Source organism: Equus przewalskii, chromosome 10 (assembly GCF_037783145.1).
Source record: "Equus przewalskii isolate Varuska chromosome 10, EquPr2, whole genome shotgun sequence".
NCBI lineage: Eukaryota > Metazoa > Chordata > Mammalia > Perissodactyla > Equidae > Equus > Equus przewalskii.
This window is the reverse complement of record NC_091840.1, coordinates 57,949,771-57,973,964: the sequence shown is the minus strand read 5'-3', so window position 1 is coordinate 57,973,964 and position 24,194 is coordinate 57,949,771. Positions and strand designations below refer to the sequence as shown.

At 35.8% G+C, this 24,194-nt stretch overlaps 1 protein-coding gene and 1 pseudogene across 44 annotated transcripts in view; one reads left to right on the top strand and one right to left on the bottom strand.

The window, feature by feature from the left end:
- NCOR1 (nuclear receptor corepressor 1) overlaps nucleotides 1-24,194 on the bottom strand; it is a 155,809-nt gene that overhangs the window by 90,131 nt on the left and 41,484 nt on the right. For 33 of the 44 annotated variants that reach the window (XM_070563459.1, XM_070563462.1, XM_070563458.1 and 30 more), the window contains exons 6-11: nucleotides 12,531-12,644; nucleotides 6,514-6,570; nucleotides 5,895-5,947; nucleotides 5,535-5,561; nucleotides 3,399-3,465; nucleotides 822-994 (exon numbers count right to left, since the gene is read on the bottom strand). In XM_070563459.1, the coding sequence (XP_070419560.1) occupies nucleotides 822-994; nucleotides 3,399-3,465; nucleotides 5,535-5,561; nucleotides 5,895-5,947; nucleotides 6,514-6,570; nucleotides 12,531-12,644 (491 nt within the window). The remainder of the gene's footprint in view (nucleotides 1-821; nucleotides 995-3,398; nucleotides 3,466-5,534; nucleotides 5,562-5,894; nucleotides 5,948-6,513; nucleotides 6,571-12,530; nucleotides 12,645-24,194) is intronic. The other 11 variants (XM_070563467.1, XM_070563469.1, XM_070563466.1 and 8 more) reach the window with 1 other exon arrangement.
- On the top strand, nucleotides 21,973-22,485 carry LOC139073982 (nucleophosmin pseudogene; annotated as a pseudogene).

Below are 24,194 nucleotides of genomic sequence, written 5' to 3'. Positions count from 1 at the left end.
GAGTGTGCAAACCTAACCACTACGCAACCAGGCTGGCCCCCAAACATTCTTTAAAAGATGGAAAGAAACATGGGCTGGCCCCATGGCCGATTGGTTAAGTTCGTGCACTCCGCTGCAGGCGGCCCAGTGTTTCGTTGGTTTGAATCCTGGGCGCGGACATGGCACTGCTCATCAAACCATGCTGAAGTGGCATCCCACATGCCACAACTAGAAGGACCCACAGTGAAGAATATACAACTATGTACCAGGGGGCTTTGGGGAGAAAAAGGAAAAATAAAATCTTTAAAAAAAAAAAAAAAGATGGAAAGAAACACAACCATCATTCCTTACAAAAACTTAATTGTGATTAAAGTGGCTTACATGACTCTTACACGAGAGAAAGGAGAAAACTAAAGATTTTACATTTGCAAATACTTATTCTCTAAAAGTAAAAACAAATCAGAAACTATTTACCAGTATTGAAGAATTTAATTACCAATCAACTGAATACTGTTTGATTATGTTGGTACATAATGAAGGACTACGAGATATGCAAGTCTAGTCTTATTAACTGTCATTTCCAAAGGAATGGGTATTTTCAAGAACTGAAGAATTAATTTCAAAATATTCACTTACATTTAGATTCAACAGCATTTTTAAATATAAAAAATTAATATTAAATTCACCAAGACATAATCTTTGCTAGTTGATAATGAAGTTTTATATTCAAAATAAAAGTTCTTTATGAGCTTTCTTAATGATCAGATTCAGGTAACAATAAATACTGTAAAAGACCAACAGTGTGATTCAAACGAGCACAGCATAACCATCAAACTACTTACCGCTGAAACCTTTCTTGCTGTTCTCTTTGTTTTCGAATTTCTGGAAACTGCTTTTCATAGTACTCCCTTGTTTTGCTTTCCTTAGCTTTCCTCCGAGGATTATTTTCTATTCTGTCCACTTTTTTCTCCCATGCCTCCATGAGCTGATCATAACGTTGGCAGATTTTTTGCTCCTATTAAATACCCGTAGCAAAATAATAATTAAACTAAACTCTGTGATTCTGACAAACCTAATACTTTAAAGTAAATACTACTTCTTAAGCCTAAATCAGAAGTACATTTGGCCTATGACAATTGTGAATGAAAAGTTGTCCTTGATCTGAAAGAGGAGAGAGAAGGGGAGCTCTGTTTCCTATCAAACATCGACATATAGGGCACACTTTGGCTGGATGTTTTAGTTAATGTTAAGACTATACAAATTAATAAACTAATTGAGGAGCTACTACTAGTAGCTGACCAGCTTTTATTATTTTTTTTGTAATAATATATGTCTTCACTGTCAAAAAAATTTGAAAATTAAATATGTAAATAGTTGAATCCCAATTACCCAAAGGCAACCATACTAACATTTTGTTGTTATCCTTCCAATCTGTCAGAGAAAACACTCACACTTTTAACCATTCCTCTATTGTTGGAGGTTTCAGTTACTTGCAATTTTTTGTTATTATAAATAATGCTATATAATAAACATTTTTGACAGTCTGGGAAAGGCAGAAATTGGTTGTACTTCATGATAAAAAAAATCCAGTGAACTACACAAAACCAAGTATTAATGCTTTTAGAGAAATGAGTAATGTATGATCTCATTTTTTAAATAGAGAAGAAAAGAAAGAACCACCCTCTATTATAGGCATAGAACTGTCTATGTGTCTGACAACACATGGATAGAAACCAGTGTGGAAGGACTCAGGAGAAACTGCTATTGGTCATCTCAAAAAAGTGGCATTAGAGAAGAGAATATATCTTCCTCCCACTCCATACCACCTCCCCACCTCCATTTCCCAATCATTCTTTTCAACTCCCGTGTCTTTTGCATCCTTCACCTTTTCTCCACCTCTACTGCTACGTCCTCAGGCCAGGCCAACTTCACCCCTCATCTAGATTAAAGGAATAGCCTCCTAAATGTCTCCCCTGCATTCTTAATGGTGTAGCCAGATGCAAATTCTTAAAATACAAACCTGAACATTTTACTTCCTCATTTCAAACACTAAAAGATGCCCTCAGGATCTAATCCAAAGTCTCCTAGGTGATCTCCAGGACTGTGGACAATCTAGTCCTGCCTACTTCAGCAGCCTCATTCTTACCACACTCCCAGCTCAGTCTAAGCCCAAGTCGTCTCTGAACCTGCCACACTCCCTCTACCTCCCAGACCTTCACTTAAGCTGCTCCCTCTGCTTGTCTAAGTTTCTAGAGTCCTGGTTTTCCTATGCAACTTTCCCTTCATGATTCATATCTGTGCTAGCTGCCCCTCTTGCATGCTCTCCCAGTCATCTGTATGTCCTTTACCACAATATGATCACAATACTGTAATTGCCTGCTGACCTGTCTGCCCCCAGTTAACCATAGGTTTCCTAAAGGCTAACATCATACGGCTATCCTGCTCACTTTTGTAGAATAATACGTGGGACAGAGTAAAGAGCCAATAAATATTTATTAAACAAATCAGTGAACATATAAACTTTATAACGAAATAATCTGTCAAGTACAAAAACAAAATCTGTGTTTCTGTGTTGATATCACCAGATAGCAAACTTAGCGATGACCACAATAACAACAAAATTACTGGATAGAAGAAAAGCTTTAGCTAATTTCTTATTTAATATTTGTACGTTCTTGACAAAAATAAAAAATTCAAGACCAGTAATTTAAGATAGCATCTGAAGGTCTAGACTGGCAAATTAGAACACTACACGTTATACACCAAATAAAAGCTGCTGCCTCTCTTGAGCTTTACAGTTCATTAAACTGTCAGGTCACTAAATATAATACAAAGTTCACTTTGATGTGAATTAAAGAACATCATTTATTTACTAAACAACTGAATTTAAATGAACCGATAGTCTAACATTAGTATGAACATATTGTGAAAGTAAGAGTACTGATATTATATTTTCTGCAGCTTAATTTCCATGAAGATTATAACCACAAAACTTTTGGACCACAAGTCATATAATAAATATGAAGAACTATTTGAATTTGAAAGAACAGTAACGTCTAATCAACGTAACCACAACTTACCCACATTTGTTTGAGGGTTAAGGGACTAATGTAGATCATCCTATTTCTCTTTCATATGTTTATAATTACTCACCATTTTCTTTATTTTGGCTAGATGAAAATGTTATAATAGGTAACCAAAGAAATCAATTTGATAATGATATTAAAGATGAATTATGGTATCAAAATGTCACTAGAATTAGATTTATATTTAAGTCACATCTATAGTTACTTTCTAAATCAGTACCTTTTCTCAAAAATAATCAAGAACCACTCTCATTAATAATGGGAAAGCAAATGTCTAAATGAGCATAAATGGGAAAGTTGTACAAATTTCAGTTAACAAGGATAGGACCTCACCCTTTGTTTTCTTGCATGATTTCTTCTTTTAAAAAATAAAATGAGTTTTTTCCTCATCACCTGGTTTCTAGAAGAGAAAAATATGGTTGTATGACATTAAGAAAAAGCACAATTTAATAATGCATTCACTTTTTTTTATAGACACTGAAAAACAAGCAAAGATTGCTTAAGAATATATGATGTAATCAAAGTTAATCTTAATTTTTTCGCCCTGCAAAATAAGACTTTTACAATAATTAGAACTGTCTAATCTTCTTCCCGCTCTATAGCAAGATTTTATATAAATAGTTCATTTTCAATTGTTACATGACATTATAAGGCAAATATTATTTTCAAGTTATAATTACAGACTTACTGATTCTTCTTAAGAATTCTGGTGACATAAACATCTTTGTACACTTTTGGCGGAGAGGAGGTAGAAGACAAGGAAAAGCCTTTAAAGCTACCTCCCTCCTCCGGTATGGCACTGACCTCCCTTCTATGAGAAGGTATACCAGCATAGAGAGAGGTGACTTCTGCTTTAAACAGAAGATTTTCTTCAGTCACAGAAATGACACATCCACTCTAAGAAGTAATGGAGGGCAATGTGACAAGACAAGAAAACTTCTCTTATATCTTAATGTAACAGTTTCACTTTTTAAATTTGAAGCATTATGACCTTCAAAAACAACGACATGCAGGTTCAAATATAAATATTTATACCCCACCTACTTCCAGAAAGGATTTCAAGCTGATTATTCAAACATAAATACAAAGCCAAGGCAAGTAGAAGTAATTTTTTGGATTATCTGCCACTCAGGACTAACAGTGACACTGGCTCCACTCAAATAAGCATGGACAATCAGGAGCTGGCTATATGAAAAAGTAGCCAAGAGATGAAAAGAATTATTAAAAGGTACATTTGCTATTTCATACAAAGCAAATGACGGTGATGAAAGAATAGCTACTGAACAATTCATATGGATGCATGCAGCTGAGTAAAGGATATTTCACAAGGTGACGGACAGTAGAAGCGTTACGATATATTCAGTTTGCTCTCATTATAATTATGTCATACTCAAAAGCAAATGACAATCAATAAATATAATTTAAAATATTTCCTAAGAATTTAAATGAAGAAATCAGCCAGTCAGTAACCCATCTCAGGTCAGTGTGCTAATAAGCATTGTAGTGGGCAATGTAGATAACATGAAATAAATCAGACAGAGCTGCTCTCCAGCTAATACTGAGGGAAAAAAGAACACAAAACTGAAGGTTTGCGGGGAAAAAAAATCATTAAAAGTATCCAACTACATTTTATCTGCTACTCTCCTTTTAAAAGGTGTTAAAACAGCTAAACAGTTCCAAAACAAAGCATATTTTATATGAGTTTTGCCTAACCTACTTCTAAAGGTTGTCAAGACCATAGTAGCATCTCACAGAAAAGTTCTAAGTATATGATTTTTATTACGAACCACTTAACAAAAGTTAAAATTATTCAGATTTCAATTTTTTCATGCATACTACCATGCAAATTATATTTGCCACCAGTTCTGCAAAGTAGTAAACTATTGCACATACTCTCATTAAGAAATCTTTTAAAAAGAAAAAAAGATTATATATATAAACAGCAATGTGTTCATTAATAACTATACTAGTAAATAATTATAATGTTCTCACTATACTTAATAAAACATAGAGTAAAAATATCACATTTTTATTACAAACTAAGAATAATTCACCTAAAATTCTCTTAAAGTACGATAATGTTTTTCTTAAAAAAGATACCTATCTAGTTTCCTCTCTTACTTCAATGAGATCAAGAAACTAGGTTTTCTTTTCACTTATTTTCTTGTTCCAGAATCTGCATCCATAAAGGCCTCATATCTAGGATGAGCAAGGCTAAGCAAACTACATTCTGGAGCAGTCTCCTCACCCACGTGAGGTGACTGAGCGCTTACAAGGCACCAGGACATTAAATGGCAGAAGGGTCTACAAATACCGTCATTAGCAAGAGTCATGGAAGGGATTTCCCTAGAATAGGATTTTGAATAATGATAAAATGATCCGTGGCACTTCTACTTTGCAATGGCAGATGTGGCTTGGTGGGGGACGGTGTCATCACTAGTCTTAAATGAAAAAGCTTCATTATCTTACTTCATCATGCGCCTTGCAGGTACTCCACTGAAAAAAAGACAAAACAGGAGGCAAAAAATTCAAGCCTCAAGGTAAGCCATTTCAATGTTAAGTATCCACCTTTTTTACTAGCAGATTATAAAACCAGCTAGTTTTATGCAATAATTTATTTCATTTTTTGGCCTCGGAAACTCAAAGCTGTTACCCCAACCCCCAAGAAGCCAGAGGAAGATAACATATAGTAAAACGACAGCAAATTACACAAATCTAAAACACACCTACACTATATTATAATAATATGTCAGCAAATAAAATAAAAATGATCTCTTTACAGAATATACAGTCTTTAACTGAAGAACTCTAAAGATGATAAATACTTACGTCTTGATGTTCTCATGGTACACCTTGGTATCTGATGGCTGGTTATAGAGTGGCTATAAAATAAATCAAATATTTATATATAAAATGTTGTATATATGTCTATGAAGAGACAAAGAAACAATTTATATTTTAATGTAAGCCTAGGTAAAGTACTAATGTCTCTACACAATATGTGCCCTACCAAAAACTCCAGACTTTTGGGTTCCCTGAATAATCTTGTTTACCCCATTTCTTAATAATGCCAGTCCTGTAAGAAAGCTCATAGATCCATTGTATCTCATAATAAATACATTCATTGATAGATTTTTAATTTCAAAGGCCAAGGAAGATTAAGCATTATCATCATTCTAACAGTGTGATTCAAAGAACTTTCTATTTCTGTTCTTACTCCTTCCTCCTTCTACCTGGAGTGACTACATGGCTGCTCAGGCAAAAACCAGCTCGGGATAATGCTTGTGCAAAGGTAACCACATTCGTGCACCATTATTTTAAACTATCACAAACTTACTGCCCAGCTACATCCCCTCATCCCAAAGTAAAGAGATTGGATTCCCTCTTACCCCAAGAAAAACTACTACAAAAAAAGCACTAGAAATGAAAAAAGAAATTTCTTACTTACCAGTTCAACTTTTGGGCCAAGACCTTCAAATATTTTATGAGCTTCTTCTGCTTTTTTCTACAGATAAAGACATTAAATTGTATAATTAAGAATTACATCACCTAAGTGCAAAATCAATTGAATAATATTTACCTAAAGACTAATGTGTAGTTGAATTTATCCTTATTTCCAAATATTCTCCTTTCATATGACAGGCTGAAATACTTTCTAATTTTATTTTCATAGCTTCCTCACCAAATTCAGTCAAAGCTTAACATTTGTATTGAAAGCAATACCTAAAGAATTGATAAGTTCTTAAAAGCAAACAGACATTAAACAACATATTCTAAGGAGAGGAGCAGAGATCCACTGTTAGAAATGAATCCCTCAAACATTCTAAATACTTCAACTTGTGATGTCCTTGATAAAAGTTAAAAAACAGAATACCATAAAGCTGCCAATCTTTACTGTCTAACAGGCCAAATTGATCTCTTTGAAGAAAAGCTTATGATGAGCTTCTTTTCTAGTTATTTTTCTAGTTAAGAAAATCTTAGCAATAATCAAACAACAGAAGAAACAACTAGTTAGAATTATTCAAAAGTGTTCAGTAGTAAATGCTGAATTATATATTTTTTACATTCCATTTTCAAAAGTAAAATAATCTAGATCAAAGTCCTATTGAACAGAAATCTTCCTTTAATAGACAAATGAAATACAGCAAACTTCGATACTAAAGATGTCTAAACTGGAATTATATGACTAGCAAATGTGTCAGTGGTTCTCAAATCTCTGTCTTGTTCCCAATCATTCTTATTAGTAACAGTGGCACACTGCCTGCTGCAGAGACTCGTATCTCAATGCATTTGTGGCTAGGAAACTCTCCACGGCTTCTTATATGACATACAAAGAGGAACGGATATCAACCAGTATTCCCCAAGTGTAAAGAGAGACATTCCCTTAAAAAATAAACATTCTCCTTTTCATGCAATTTATCAATCACAATCCATCAGTCAAATATTTATTCAACATGTATTATATGAAAAGAACTATGTTTAACTACCATAGTAAGCACAAAATAGCGTACTATACTTTCTAAACTCCAAGAAGCTTAAAACATTCAGATTAGAAATAAACATAAAAACGCCAAATACAAAACTACAAAAATCCATTAAATTTGCATAGCTAATCCTATTTCAGTTGAAAGTTTTAAGGCAAAATTTGTCAACATTGGTACTATTAACATCTTGGGCCAGATATCTCTTTGTTGTGGGGGCTGTCCTATGCATTGTAGGATATTTAGTAGTATCCCTAGCCTCTGGTCACAAGATAACAGTAGCACTCCACCCCTCCCCCAAGTTAGGACAATCAAAAAAGTCTCCAGCTGAGAACAAGTGTTCTAAAGTAACTATTAATCTCAAGAAGGCAAAATGTAATTATCACAAAATTCAAATTTACTAGCTTTAGGCATACAGCCATGCACCGCATGACTTTCACTCAGCAATGGACTGCATATACAATGGTGGTCCCTTGAGATTAGTACCATACAGCCTAGGTGTGTAGTAGGCTATACCATCTGTTTGTGTAAGTACACTCTACGATGTTTGCACAATGACAAAATCACCCAGAAATGCATTTCTCAGAACACATCCCTGTTGTTAATCGACACACAGCTGTAGCTTAAATAACATACATTTATAATCAGCTCTCCACATCCGTGGGTGCCGCGTCTGTGAAGTCAACCAACTGCAGATCAAAAGGTCTACAATAGTTGTATCTGTACTGAACATCTACAGACTTTTTCCTCTTGTCATTATTCCCTAAACAATAGAGTATAACAACTTTTTACATAGCATTTACCTTGAATTAGGTATTACAAGTAATCTAGAGATGACTTAAAGTATATGAGAGGGTGTGTGTAGATTATGCAAATACTATGCCATTTTATATGAGACTTCAGCATTGTGGATTCTGATATCCACCAGGGGGTCCTGGAACCAATCCTCTGCAGATACCGAGGGATGTCTACAACACCATCACAGATGATAAATTTGGAAATATCTAGTACCTGCAACTAACTCTCTAGACTGAAGAGTTTTTAAATTTGCTTCCTCAAGGCATTCTATATTAGAGTCTACCAAGAACAGGAAGGCTAAGTGAAATTGTACACAAATAACACTGAGAGACAAAGAAGTAAAATTATATCATGGCAAATATTTACTAGTATTCTATTATATAAAGACACTAACCTTTTCAGGGTTAATTTTAAACGATGATATTTAAGATGTTTGCAGACATCTTAAGATTTAAGTTTTGCAAAGTTTTATTCAATATTCGACTTCATGTTTGCTTAATTGCTAAGAACAGATTAACCTATCAATAGTTTGGCAGAAAAAATTTTAATTAAAAACCTTCACATTTCCATATTATAATTTTTTTTTTTAAAGATTGGCACCTAGGCTAACAACTGTTGCCAATTTTCTCCTTTTTTTTTTTTTTAAGGATTGGCACCTGGGCTAACAACTGTTGCCAATCTTTTTTTTTTTTTCTGCTTTATCTCCCCAAACCCCCCCAGTACACAGTTGTATATCTTAGTTGCAGGCCCTTCTAGCTGTGGGATGTGGGACGCCGTCTCAACGCGGCCTGACGAGCAGTGCCATGTCTGCGCCCAGGATCCGAACCCTGGGCCGCCGCAGCAGAGCGCGCAAACTTAACCACTCGGCCATGGAGCCGGCCCCCTCCGTATTATAATTTTTATTCTAACTCTATAGATAGAATTCATTAATTCCTCAAACATATGTTGAGTATGTTCTATCTGCTAGACAGTAAGAAAACAATGAATAAGATAGCGCTTCCCAATGTAGGAAGATAAGGGATCTTGAAAGGCTTCACAAGGAAATGATACTTGAGCTGGGTCATGAAGCACAAGTGCGCTCAACAGACAAGAAAGAAGACAGTAGAATGCCTGAAGACAGGGGCAACATCATGATGCAGAGGTACTAAGAACTTCAGGGGAATATTCAAAACCTGTTCTGGTAGGATGACACTAAGAAAAGAGTATCAGGTCAACAGCCAGGCAGGTAAGGATGTAAGCATAAAAAGCGTAGGATACTCTATAGAAAGTGGGAAATCATCAAAAGGTTTTATTTGGAGAATCACATAAAGGGACTCAAATATGAAGGATGGGTTAGAAAGAAAAAACACTGAAGAAAGGAAACTCAGTATCTATGTGAGAGATGAGGGCTACTGCTAAAGGAGAAAGAAGCAATTAACCAGACCAATAGTTAGAAGGTAGGACTGATGCTATTCATTGTAACTCAATCTACAGAGTGGCAAAGAGAGAGAAATAGCTAATTCCTAGGACATTGGCCAAGGAAAGTAGAGGCTGCTGGAACTAAGTATACTCTGCACTGTCAATCCCTTTCTTTCTTCTGGTCACATTAACCTGCAAATAATTCAATCAAAATACAAACAAGATGTTTTTGAAAACTACACTCCCTTTTCTGTATGTATGATAATTCTGAAGTGAGAGCATTTACAAATATTTTTGGAACCTACAAGTGGGAAGGGCAATAGCAAAATGAACTGTTAGAAATAGGCCAGAAGATCTATTTAAAGACTAAATGTATCTTACTTAGTCTGAAGTTTAAATATGATGCAAGGCAATTTTTCTCCCAGGAAGCTACTTTAAAATTAACAGCCACTTTTGGGTAGTTTTCTTCCTCCCACTAACTTTCTAAATAAAACAAAGATGCCCTATACAAGACAATAGCCCCTATCTCTTAAACCATATTTGGCTTAATTCCCAATCAGTGTAGACCGTTGCCAAACAAGAGGGAGATGGACTCTTATCATTCCCATTTCTCCTTGCCTATGGTGTCAAAATAGATAAGGTCATTCATTACAGAAAACTAAAGAGACAGTGAAGGTCTTACTGAAGGCAGCATGGTAAGGCAGAAAAAGCATCAGAGAATTAGTAGTGAGAAAGCCTATGTCTAGCCCAGCTGTGCTATCACCACTTCACATCCAGGAACTTCTGCTATAATTTTATGACTGCACAAGTACAACCACAGCAGATGATCAGTACCAAGGTACACAAAAAGAACATATTTTGTAAAAGCTGATTTCCACAGTTACTGTGAGTTTACAGTAATCTTCACTGTAAGTCTAGTATTAAGACAGATTTCAGGTTTGGTGGCTGTTCTGTTCTTCACAGAATGCACAACACAGCAAACTGCTTATGTAAACACTACAACGAAAAGGAGAGGTCTGAAAGGAGTTTTAAGTTTTATTGATGGGCAGCAATAAACATTTATTATACTAATTAATGAAAATATATATATATATATATAAAAATTAAGCACAAAGCAAATCCTCTATCAGATCTTGTTCAATAGTTTTCAGTCATCACAACCTCGTCAGGCAATTACAGAGTTCACTAATATTGGAACTGTTTATTAGGCCTGTAAGACAAGGCTAATTAAGACATTTAATCAATTAATAAATATCATTAAATTCAATTTATTTGAAAATTAACTTGTACTAAGAAAGAAGTCAACGTGTTATTTTACAAGATTATTTTCCACTGTTACCAGCTCTAACCCCTATTTACTTTATCCCTGAGGTCATAAACTGGCCATGAAGCCAACTGGCCCACGTAAGTGTTTTATTGTTCTACAGAGTATTTTTAAAAAGCAGGAGATTTCACATAAAGTTCCATGTTCCTGGCTTCTCTTAAACAAGGGAGCACCTGTGGACTCTGGACCACATCCCTGCATGACCCTGGAGTCACTGCCCCTCTAGGCATGCCATGAGCCAGTCCTCACCACTTACTGCTCTTCACCCTCATTAGACAGATCTTCATGTAGATTGTTCTATCCATTCAATTAACTGGACTAATATTGAACCCAGCCAAGAAAATAATATTAATTGCTCACACTTTTACCTGCCCATGACAATTACCATTATCGTATCATATATCTGATGCTTTTCAGTTATCTAAACACATACACACATACATGTATATCTGAGTCTAAGATCATTTCTATAAATGTTTATTTAATGACTAATTCACAGTTGCTTTTCATAAGAAGAATTTCCTTTAGGATCTGGGCTATTATAAAAGTTACAGGCTGCCTGTGTAAGATATACTGATTCTGATGACTCCACTCACTACAAGGCAAATAAATTGAAACACCAATCCAAAGTTCTGTCTTTAGCTAACAAGCCTGTTCTCTCCCACAGTACTAAAAGTATATTATTCTTTCTTGGGACTGGGGACTTCTAGAAGCCGAATGTTAAGCAGCTCTGTTGGAAAGTTTTCTTTATATTAAGATGAAATCAGTTTCCCTTTAACTGCTAGTTCTTGGGCTTGATTTCAGCCAAAAACTAACTTTGACATCACAAAATTATTCACAGAATTGAGGCCTGGCTTTCATAAACCCATGGACACTTTTAATTGTGAGTATGAAACAAGAAACTGTTTTAATAAACTTAAACAAGTAAAGTCTACCTAAAGGTCAATGGTTTCAGACTTTATAACTAAGATTCAAAGCACAGCCCAACTATCAATTCTGAAGCTGATAATGTAAGTCATTTCCACATCCAATGATCCATCTCTACTAGAATGGTGTCAGTATTTGGCATTAAATGTCCCTATAAAGTGAAAAACTACCGAATGGCTGTTTTGTATTATGTGCTACAAACTTGATTGCCAGTATTTATATAACGGGAGAGAGACTCAGCCAATAAAATTATTTTTATTGGCTCTCATTAAATAATATTCTCTCTCATTGAATAATATTTATACAATATAAGATGTCAATGAAGTATTAAATAATTTAAGACACAACTGTCAACTTTTCTTCAATCTATTAGGAAAAAACACCAACTTCAGTCAATTAAAGTTTAAGAAAATTAAAATTTATAACAGAAATCAGGTTTTAATACAATTAACATCACCACAGAACACACTGATAACTGGAAACGGCACAATCAAGTGGTTTTAAAGGTGTGTGCCATCAGAGACAGCATGAGCTTACCCGATTCTCATCATAAATAATCTGGACAATACTGCGGTGTTTCTGCTCCACAGGAGGAGGGGACACAGGCTTCTCGGGCTCAGGGGGTTTAGCCGCTTCTTCTTCAAGCTGTTGCTAAGAGATGCAAAGAGGAAGAGTCAGGCATCTGCTGCATGTCACCCCCACCAGGAGTTAATCAGCAGAGGTAACACATGCTACTGAGTAATGCTTTGCTGATTCTATAGAGTAATCATTTAATCTCCTAGGGTCTAATGGACACAACGGCTCTAATAAATCCAATCAGATTTATTTTGACTAGTAACTAAACAACATAAATCATCACTAGATAGATAAATCCTTTTATATTTTAATTCTGATAAATTCAAAGCAAAATAATAAGAGAAACGAAACGTATGAAGGCATCCCATATATCTGTATCATAATGACCTTTTGTGGCACTGGCAAAACACTTTTATATGTTATAGATACACAGTATGTGTTAATGTCTGGTGGAGAGAGTATGGTAGAAGTGTTTAAGGTTTAATCTTTAACTCAGCACAGCATCAAGCTCTCCTCACCCTCCCCCCGCTTCTCCCCTCCCCTGCTAACCTTTATATTTTGTAGTCGAGAGGCACTGGCAAAACCACAAGAATACGGACTGCTAGGGTGTGCAATTATAAAGCAGAAAGCTATCTGTATTACTCTGCCTGGGCTTCAGCCTTAGGGGCACCATTCACAAGTGGTACAATCCTAGGACCCTTTCTAGGTCCTTACCTCCATCTTGAACGAGCATATAAACCACTCACATGTAAAGCAGGAATATTAATAGCACCTATCACATAGCTTTGTGAGAGGATTACCATAAATGTCCAATAAATACTAGGTACAATTATTAACGAAGTAAAGCAGAGACTTTGCTTGGTTCACTGCTTTTTTCTCTTCAGCACCTAAGCCAGTGCCTGATAGCGAGTAAATGCTCAACAAACAGCAACATGAATATAGTATAAGTTCGCTGCCTAATATAATAAAAAAGATATTAGGGCAAGATGTTAAGTCTACTAAAGGCCCAAAGGAAAAATTGTCTATACTACTAATATAACTAACAGTCAAGGCTCCTAGTCATATAAATCATACCACACCCAAATGAAAGCATAAAAATCCTCCAGGAAAGGGGGCCGGCCCTGTGGCCGAGTGCTTAAGTTCTGCTTAAGCTCTGCTTTGGCGGCCCAGGGTTTTGCTGGTTCGGATCCTGGGCACAGACATGGCACTGCTCGTCAGGCCATGCTGAGGTGGCATCCCACATGCCACAAGTAGAAGGACCCATATCCAAAAATAAACAACTATGTACCAGGAAGCTTTGGGGAGAAAAAGGAAAAAATTAAATCTTTTAAAAAAAAAATCCTCGAGGAGAGATGTTCAGTGACCACTTCTACTTGGGAATTGAAAGTACTCTTACAGTCTGCTATCTGTATAAGCAAAAGACAGATATTTAGAGTCGTGAGTTCATTTTTATGGGAATGAGTTCTTCAACCATGCCCTTTCTTTCCTTTGCTCAGAGAGCCTTCTTTTAGAATCTCTATGAAGTAGTTGTAGAGAAAGGAATAAATAAGCTTCAGGAAATCACATTTTGTTCTTAGCACCTAAGTAGCCCTGGAACAAAGCCATTAAAACAAAAAGGCTAAAAACAAAATTAAAAAATGCAAACTTTCCTCACTTATTTGTTCTCTTAGATTAACTTTACAATAATTTAGCAAATAATTAAATAAATAATTTAGCTGGAATTTTTAGTGAGATGGTATAAAACATATGAATTAACTTAGGATTAGCACATGACATTATTAATACTGTGTTTCTGTCCAAATACAGTATATTTCTTTATTTACTCAAGCTGTCTTTTATATTCCTCAATAAATACTGGAGGTCCCGTACATCTCATGATCATGATATGTTCCATTATTTTCAATTACTATAATGGGTTATGTGTTATTGAGCACTTACTATGTGCCACATATTGTATAATACAGTCATTATCCCAACTCATAAAACAACTACATAACTTAGTGTGATTACTAATAATATTATTACCATTTTACAACAAAAGAAACTAAAGAAAACACCAGACCAGACCAACATCAACCTAGCGGAATCAGACCCACTAAGACTTAAAAGAATTGTCAGGCATATTATTATAAATTTAACATGGCCCAATAAATAAAAGAGGGTTCAACATATTAAAAAGAAAACAAAAAGCAAGAAATAGTTTTAAATCTGCTTAGTCATTAAAAAAATAAGCCAAAAAGAAATTCCAGCAATAAAAATATAATTATTGAAATTGAAGATATATTTGACAGGTTAGATATAACCAAAAAGAGAAATGAAAACTAAAGGACAGAAATGACGAAACTGCCCACAATGTAGCCAAAAGAAGTAAAAATGGGGGGGGGGGGGGGAAGCAATTAAAAGACATGGAAAACAAGAGTGATGTTACACCTAATGGGAATTTCAGAAGGAGATACAGAAACTGTAAGAAAGGGTTTTGTAAAAAAGATAATGGCTTAGAATTTTCTAGAGCTGATGAAAAACTCTACCACATTCAGGAAGCCCAATGAATCTCAAGCTGGGTAGAGTCAAAAAAAGAAAGAAAGAAAGAAATTTAAAAAAAACCCCAATCCTAAATAAGTCAATAAAAGCAACAGGACCCAAAGAAAAAGATATTGAAAGCAGTCAGAGAGAAAATTAAGAAATTTTATCCACAAAAGTACAAAAATTAGACTAAGGACTGGTATGTCTTAGCAATGAAAGCCATTAGCACTGTACTGAAAAACAGAGAAAAAAACATTTACCAAGCAAAAATATCCATCAATGAACAGGCATAAATAAAAGGCAACATTTAAGTCATGAAAACAAAACAAATACTGAATTTGCCAACTAACAGATTCTGACTAAATTCTAAAAAGTGGTTCTTCAAGAAAAAGCATGCACCCCCAAATGGAAGATCTACATTGTAAGAAGGAATGATAAACAAGTAAGATGACAAACGTAGGTAAACCTAAATGAACACTGACTATATACAATAATAATGTTTTAGGCAATTTAAAAAAAGCAAGAAAGAACTAAAATATATGATAACAATAGCATAAAAGTTGGGATGAAAGAGAAAGAAATCACAAAGTTCTTTGCCCTCATATTACGCAAGAAGATAGTTAAGCTATTAATTAGTTTTAGGCTTCAAGTTAAATAGGCTGTTAAAATTTCTGGGGGAGGGGCTGGCCCCATGGCCGAGTGGTTAAGTTCGCGCGCTCTGCTGCAGGCGGCCCAGTGTTTCGTTGGTTCGAATCCTGGGCAAGGACATGGCACCGCTCATCAAACCACGCTGAGGCAGCGTCCCACATGCCACAACTGGAAGGACCCACAACGAAGAATATACAACTATGTACCGGTGGGCTTTGGGGAGAAAAAGGAAAAAAAAAAAATTTCTGGGGGAACTACTATAAACAAAGAAATATTGTATAAAATCCAAGCTGGGGGGAAAAAGAAAATGGAATAAGACAAATCATCAATCTAAAATAAGGATTGGAAAAAACAAACAAGAACACCAACATCAGCATCAGAAAGACAAACAGAAAGCATAAAACAAAATAGTTAAAAATAATTGGGATACTACCAATCATCATAGTCAGTTTAAAACAACTACATTATCCTGTGGTAAGACAGGTTGTCAGATTGAATTATAATAAGAAAAAAACCCAGCTATACACCTATATAAGAGATACACCTTAAACATAAAAGCACAGAAAATAAAAGAAAGGAAAAAGATAAACTAACAAATATCAACCAAAAGAATGCTGATCTAATTACATCACTATCAGGCAAAAGAGACCTAATGGTAAAAAGAATTATAAGAGATAGAATGTCATTACCTTATACTAGAAGGTTTCATTGACCAGAAAACTAAGAATTATAAACTTGTATAACCTAAAATAAGAGCCTCAAAATACATAGGATAAAAATTGAGAATTGGGAGAAAATATATGCAAATCACATATCTGACAAGGGGTTAACATCCTAAATATATAAAGAGCTCACACAACTCAACAGCAAAAGAAAAAACAATCTGATTAAAAAATGAGCAGAGGAACTGAATAGACATTTTTCCAAAGAAGATACACAGATGGCCAAAAGGTACATGAAAAGATGTTCAACATCACTAATCATCAGGGAAACACAAATCAGAACCACACCAAGGTATCACCTCAACCTGTTAGAATGGCTAAAATGAAAAAGACAAGAAACAAGAAATGTTGGAGAGGATAAGGAGAAAAGAGAACTCTCGTGCATTGTTGGTAGGAATATAAACTGGTACAGCCACTACGGAAAACAGTATTATGGTTCCTCAAAAAATTAAAAATAGAACTACCATATGATCCAGGAATTCCACTTGTGGGTATTTATCCAAAGAAAATGAAAACACTAACTCAAAAAGATATATGTACCCCCCCCCCATATTCACTGTAGCATTATTTATAATAGCCAAGATATGGAAACAATCTAAGTGTTCACCAACAGATGAATGGATAAAAAAATGTGGTGTAGGGGCTGGCCCCATGGCCAACTGGTTAAGTTCGCGTGCTCCGCTGCAGGCAGCCCAGTGTTTCGTTGGTTCGAATCCTGGGCACAGACATGGCACTGCTCATCAAACCACACTGAAGCGGCGTCCCACATGCCACAACTAGAAGGACCCACAACGAAGAATACACAACTATGTACCGGGGGGCTTTCAGGAGAAAAAGGAAAAAGATAAAATCTTAAAAAAAAAAAAAAAAAGTGGTGTATATACACAATGGAGTATTATTCAGCCATAAAAAAACCGAAATGTTGCTGTTTGCAACATGGATGGACCTTGAGGCATTATGCTAAGAGAAATGAGTATGATGGAAAAAGACAAATACCATGTGATCTCACTTATACGTGGAACCTAAAAAACAACAACACAAAGCTCATAGATGCAGAAAACAGCTTGGTGGTTGCCAGAGGCGGGGGGAAGGGGAGGTGAAAGGAGTCAAAAGGTACAACCATTCCAATTATAAAATAAGTAAGTCACTGTAATGTAATCTATAACATGGTGACTATAGTTAATAATACTCTGCTGTATATTTGAAAGTAACTAAGAGAGTAGACTTTAAAAGTTCTCCTTGGGGGCCAGACCTGTGGCCAAGTGGTTAAGTTCGCACGCTCCACTTGGCAGCCTGGGGTTTCGCCAGTTTGGAACCTGGATGTGGACATGGCACTGCTCATCAGGCCATGCTGACGCAGCATCCCACATAGCACAACCAGAAGAACCCACAACCAGAATATACAACTATGTACTGGGGGGCTTTGGGAAGAAGAAGAAAAAAAAAGAATACTGGCAACAGATGATAGCTCAGGTGCCAATCTTTAAAAAACAAATAAAAATTTTTTAAAAATTCTCCTTACAAGGAAAACAAATTCTGTAACTATGTATAGTAGTGATCACTTCACAACATATACAAATATCTAATCAATATGTTGTAAGCCTGAAGCTAATATAACATTGTATGTCAATTATATCTCAATTTTTTGAAAAACTGAGAAATACCAGGAGAGACAAATCCAAAATCATAGTGGTGATTTGGTAAGTTTCAGACAAAAATGAGACAAGACAGAGCCAGCCCTGATGACCTAGTGGTTAAAGTTCAGCACGCTTCACTTTGATGGCCCAGGTTTGGTTCCTGGGCACGGAACCACACCACTTGTCTGTCAGTAGCCACGCTGTGGCGGCGGCTCACATAGAAGAACTGGTAGAATTCACAACTATACACAATTATGTACTGGGGTTTTGGGGGGTAAAAAAGGAGGAAGACTGGGAACAGACGTTAGCTTAGGGTGAATCTTCCCCTGCAAAAAGAAAAATGAGACAAGACAGATAATTTTTTAAAGAATATACATTCGTCTCAACTATGACCAGAGTATTTTTATGAAACCTGATCATCATGCTAGGCCAAAATTCAATAACCAAAAATTTCAAAAGACTGGGTATTAGAAACCATACTCTCTGGCCACAATAAAGTTAGAAATCAAATAACTAAAAATAGTCAAGAAAAAATTTACATACCTAGAAATTTAAAAACACTTCTAATTGATACAGAGGTCAAAAGAGAAACTACAGTGGATAATAAAAAGTATCACAATGAAGCTAAAGTAGTGCAGACAATAATACAGAGGGAAAAAAAGAACTAAAAAATTAATGTGTTAAGAAGTTATAAAAGAATACAATATAACCAAAGAAAGGAAATAAGAAACAGAAACTTATCACATAAAAGATACAATTAGGGGCCAGCCCCACGGCCAAGTAGTTAACTTCATGCACTCAGCTTCAGCGGCCCAGGTTTTCTCTGGTTCAAATCCTGGGCATGGACACGGCACTGCTCATCAGGCCATGCTCAGGCAGCATCCCACATTCTACAACTAGAAGGACCCACAACTAAAATATACAACTATGTACTGGGGGGAATTGGGAAGAAAAAGCAGAAAGAAAAACAAATTATCTCTATAAGCTAAGACATGAACAAAGAGAACAGTTCAGTAGTTCACAGAGAGGAAGCGGGTGCGGGGGTGGGCACAAGGGGTGATGGGGCACATTTATATGATGACTGACAAACAATAATGTACAACTGAAATTTCACAATGTAATAAATTACTATGACCTCAATAAAATCAAAAAATAAGAAAAAGATTAAAAAAAATATATCTCTAGGGGCTGGCCCACTGGTGCAGCAGTTAAGTTCACACGTTGCACTTCAGTGGCCTGGGGTTTGCCAGTTCGGATCCTGGGTGCGGACCTACGCATGGCTTGTCAAGCCACGCTGTGGCAGGCGTCCCACATATAAAGTAGAGGAGGATGGGCACGGATGTTAGCTCAGGGCCAATCTTCCTCAGCAAAAAGAGGAGGATTGGTGGTGGATGTTAGCTCAGGTCTTATCTTCCTCAACAACAACAATAAAAAATCATCTCTAGAAGAAATAGAACTGAATTAAAAAGAGAAAAAGTTGAATCACTAATTTTAAAAATCTGTTCACACACACACACACACACAAATACCCACTAGACCCAGCTGGTTTTACCAAGTTCTATCACACACACAAGGAACAAATAATTACAATCTTACTCAAACTATTTCAGAGTTTAGAAATGCTATAACATTAGTATGACCTGTTACCAAACTAGACAAGAGGAGTACAAAAAAAGAAAATTACAAGCTAATCTCTCTCACAAATAAGAAGACACAAAAATCCCAAAATAAATATTGTTAAAGCAAGTCCAGCAACTTATAAAATATAGATAACACATCAGATTGACTTAGTTAGGTTAAACCCAGAAATCCACAGGTGATTTAACACTAGAAAAATGATTATTGTACTTCATTGCATTAATATATTAAAGGAGAAAAATTATATGATCAGCAAACTTATGCAGAAAAAGCATTTGATAAAATTCAACATCTCTTCATGATTCAAACTCCTAGCACACTAGAATAGAAGGGAATTTCCCAACCTGATGAAAAATGTCTACAGAAACGGACATAATTGTTGGAAAAAGTAAAAGGCATTCCTTTAACAGCAGAAAAGAACAAAATAATAACTTTCAATGTGTATTGCAGTCTTAACCAGATGGCAATAGAAAAGGAAAAGGTTTAAGAACTGGAAAGGAAGAAATAAAACTTTTTTCTTTTTTTTACTGTTGATATGACCTTTACCTACAGAGAAAGACTAAAAGAATCTATAAATAATTTACTAGCAATAAAAGGATAATCTAGGGTGGTTGCTGGTCCATATATTAAAAATAAATAATAATCAAATGCAACAGTTAGAAAAATATAATTTAAAAAAATATTATTAACAATAGCATCAAAATTATAAGGTACCAAGACTTGAATCTAACACAGCCATATAAAATATTTATGAACAGAAAGTAACAAAACATGAAAGACCTCCTAAATAAATGGACAGATACACCCTATTCATGGATTAGAAGACTCAGTATCATAAAAATATCATTTCCCCCAAATTGATCTCTATATTCTATTATGATTCCAATGAAAATTCCAGAAAGATGTTTTAGAGAACCAGAAAATGTGATTCTAAAAGTTACATGAGATGGTAAAAAACTTTAAATAGCTAAAACATGCTTGTAGAATTGGGGCTTTCCTTGCTGGAAAAAAAAGAATTATTATAAAGCTCTAGTAAGTAGGAGAATATCTATTGTTTTTCTGCATCAAAACCAAAAAGAGAACATATCACAACTAGAAGGACCCACAACTAAAATATACAACTACGTACTTGGGGGATTTGGGGAGAAAAAGCAGGAAAAAAAAAAAGAAGATTGGCAACAGTTGTTAGCTCAGGTGCCAATCTTTTAAAAAAACAAAAATAAAAACAAAAAGAGGTCAATAAATAAGAACACAAAGCCCAGAAAACAATATAGACACAAACCTGAATTATAATAGAGGTACAGTTGTAGAATAGCTGGGAAAGGATGAACTTTTCAATTAATTATCCATACAGGAAAAAATGAATGTTGACCCCTTTGTTGAGGCAGACACAAAAAAATCAATTTCTGGTGGATTAAGAATAATGTGAGAAGCAAAAATGTACCTTTTAAAAAGACAATATAATAAAGTATTCTAATGACATCAGTATAGTCTTATATAAAGTCTAAAGAAATACTCTTCACCAAAAAACACTATTAGGCTCAAAGACCTAAATGTAGGAACTGTGACTATAAAATTCATGGAAGAAAACACAGGTATAGATCTTTGTGACCTTGGATTATGCAATGGTTTCTTAGATACGACGCCAAAAGCAAGGTGATGAAAGTAAAAATAAACTGGAGGGGCTGGCCCCGTGGCCGAGTGGTTACGTTCGCGCGCTCCGCTGCAGGCGGCCCAGTGTTTCGTTGGTTCGAATCCTGGGCAAGGACATGGCACTGCTCATCAAACCACGCTGAGGCAGCGTCCCACATGCCACAACTAGAAGGACCCACAACGAAGAATATACAACTATGTACTGGGGGCTTTGGGGAGAGAAAAGGAAAAAAATAAAACATTTAAAAAAATAAAAATAAAAAAATAAACTGGACTTAATCACAATTAAAAACTTTTGGCCCTGGTAAGATTCAGTCCTGCATAGCTGTTTTCTACTACAAAAGTCGTTTATCTCCATCTGCCTTCTCTCCCACCTAAGAGCCAGACACCACTCCAGAGAAGATTCAGTGCAAATGGACATGAGGCCCCTGAGGCCCCAGTACTATCTTTTCAGCTGCGAACTAAAGGTCAACAAAGATTATCACTTTAAAGTGGTAATGATGAAAATGAGCATGTCATCTTTAAGAACAGACAGTTCAAGGGCTGGTAGAAAGGATGAATTGCATTGTTGAAGCCGAGGCAATGAATTATGAAGGCAGTCCAATTAAAGTAACACTGCCACTTTGAAAACATCTGAACAGCCAATGGTTTCCCTCCAGGACTTTGAAATAACACTACCTGTGGCCTAAATGTGGTTCAGGGCCTGTACATATTGATAGACAGCACTTAGTAGCTGTGGAAGAAGATGCAGAGTCAGAAGACGAAAAGGACGATGTGAAACTCCTAAGTATATCCAAAAGGTAACATGTCCCTGGAAGCCGTAATGAGGTTCCACAGAAAAAAGTAAAACTTGCTGATGAAGATGATGAAAAAACTGAAGAAAAAGCTCCAGTAAAGAAATCTACATTAGACTCCAGCCAAAAAAGCACATAAGTCAAACCAAAATGGAAAAGACTCAAAACAATCAACACCAAGATCAACAGGTCAAAATCCTTCAAAAAACAGGAAAAAATTCCTAAAACACAGATAGGACCTAGTTCTGTAGAAGACATTAAAGCAAAAATGCAGGCAAGTCTAGAAAAAGCACACTGGTAAATTAAGCCCAAAGACGGGAAGAGAGGAACAGGAGAGACAAATATAGTCCACACTGAGTATCACCAGCAATCCAGACTGAAGTCTTCTATTTTCATCTCAGGCCCCTTTCCTGAGTTGCCACACACCCACACCCCCTTCCAGACTGGAAGCAGTCTCACTCTTGATTTTCTAAAGCATTTTTGTTTGACAGCTGTGGTTCACTCAACCTTATACTTTGCTTTCTATTACTTCTGCATTTGACTCACCTCTTTGACCATATTTTAATCACTTTTATATCTCCCTAGCTGCTCAATAAGTATCTGAATAAGAGAAAAAAACTCTTTTGTACATCAAAGCATACTATCAAGAAAGTGAAAAAATCCATAGAATGAGAGGAAATATCTGCAAATCATGCATCTGAGTACCCAGAATACATAAGGACTCTTACAAATCAACAATAAAAAGACAAATAACCAACTAAAAACTGGGCAAAGAATCTGAATCAACATCTCTCCAAAGAAAATATACAAATGGCCAACAAACACATGAAAAGATGCTTATCATTAGTCCTTAAGGAAATGTAAATCGAAACACAATGAGATACTGCTTCACATTTACTAGGATGGCTATTAAAAAAAAGGAAATAACAAATGTTGACAAGGAAGTAGAGAAAGTGGAACCCTCCCTCATACACTGCTGGTGGGAATGTAAAATGGCGCAGCCACTTTGGAAAACAATTTGGCAGTTCCTCAAAAATTTAAATGGAGATTTACCATATGCCCCAGTAATTCCACTCCTAAGTATGTCCAAGAGAACTGAAAACATATGTCCACACAAAAACCAGTACATGAATGTCACAGCAACATTATTCATAACAGAGAAAAAGTCAACACAACCCAAATATCCATCAACTAACGAATGGAATAACAAAACACAGAATACCCACGCAATGGAATTCTATTCGGCCATAAAAAGAAATGAAGTGCTGATACAAGATACAACATGGATGAATCTCGAAAACATGCTAAATGAAAGAAGCAGAAGCCAGACACAAAAGGTCACGTTATATGATTCTATTTATCTGAAATGTCCAGAATAGGCAAATCCATATAGACAGAGAATAGATTAGTGGCTGCCAGGGGCTGGGCGGGAGGAGGAAATAGAGAGTAACTGTTTATAGATATCTGGGGTTTCTTTATAAAGTAACAAAAACGTTCTGAAATTATATAGTGGTGACAGTTGCACAACTTTATGAATACACTAAAAGCCAATTTAAAAGGGTGAATATTATGGTACAGAAATTTTATCCCAATAAAAAAAATCCTCCCCCTAAAAAAGCAAAATGACAAACCACCAATAGGAGACATCCACTATACACGTAACTGACAAGAGACTTTAGGAAATACTAAAAACAAGAAAATGATAAAATAAGAATCCACATAAGGTACACAAATAACCCATAAACAAATGAAAATAAGCTGTGTCTCATTCCTAATGAGAGAAATGCACATTAAAACCACAGTGAGGTGGGGGCTGGCCCCGTGGCCGAGTGGTTGGGTTCGCGCGCTCCGCTGCAGGCGGCCCAGTGTTTCGTTGGTTCGAGTCCTGGGCGCGGACATGACACTGCTCATCAAACCACGCTGAGGCAGCGTCCCACATACAACTAGAAGGACCCACAACGAAGAATATACAACTATGTACCGGGGGGGCTTTGGGGAGAAAAAGGAAAA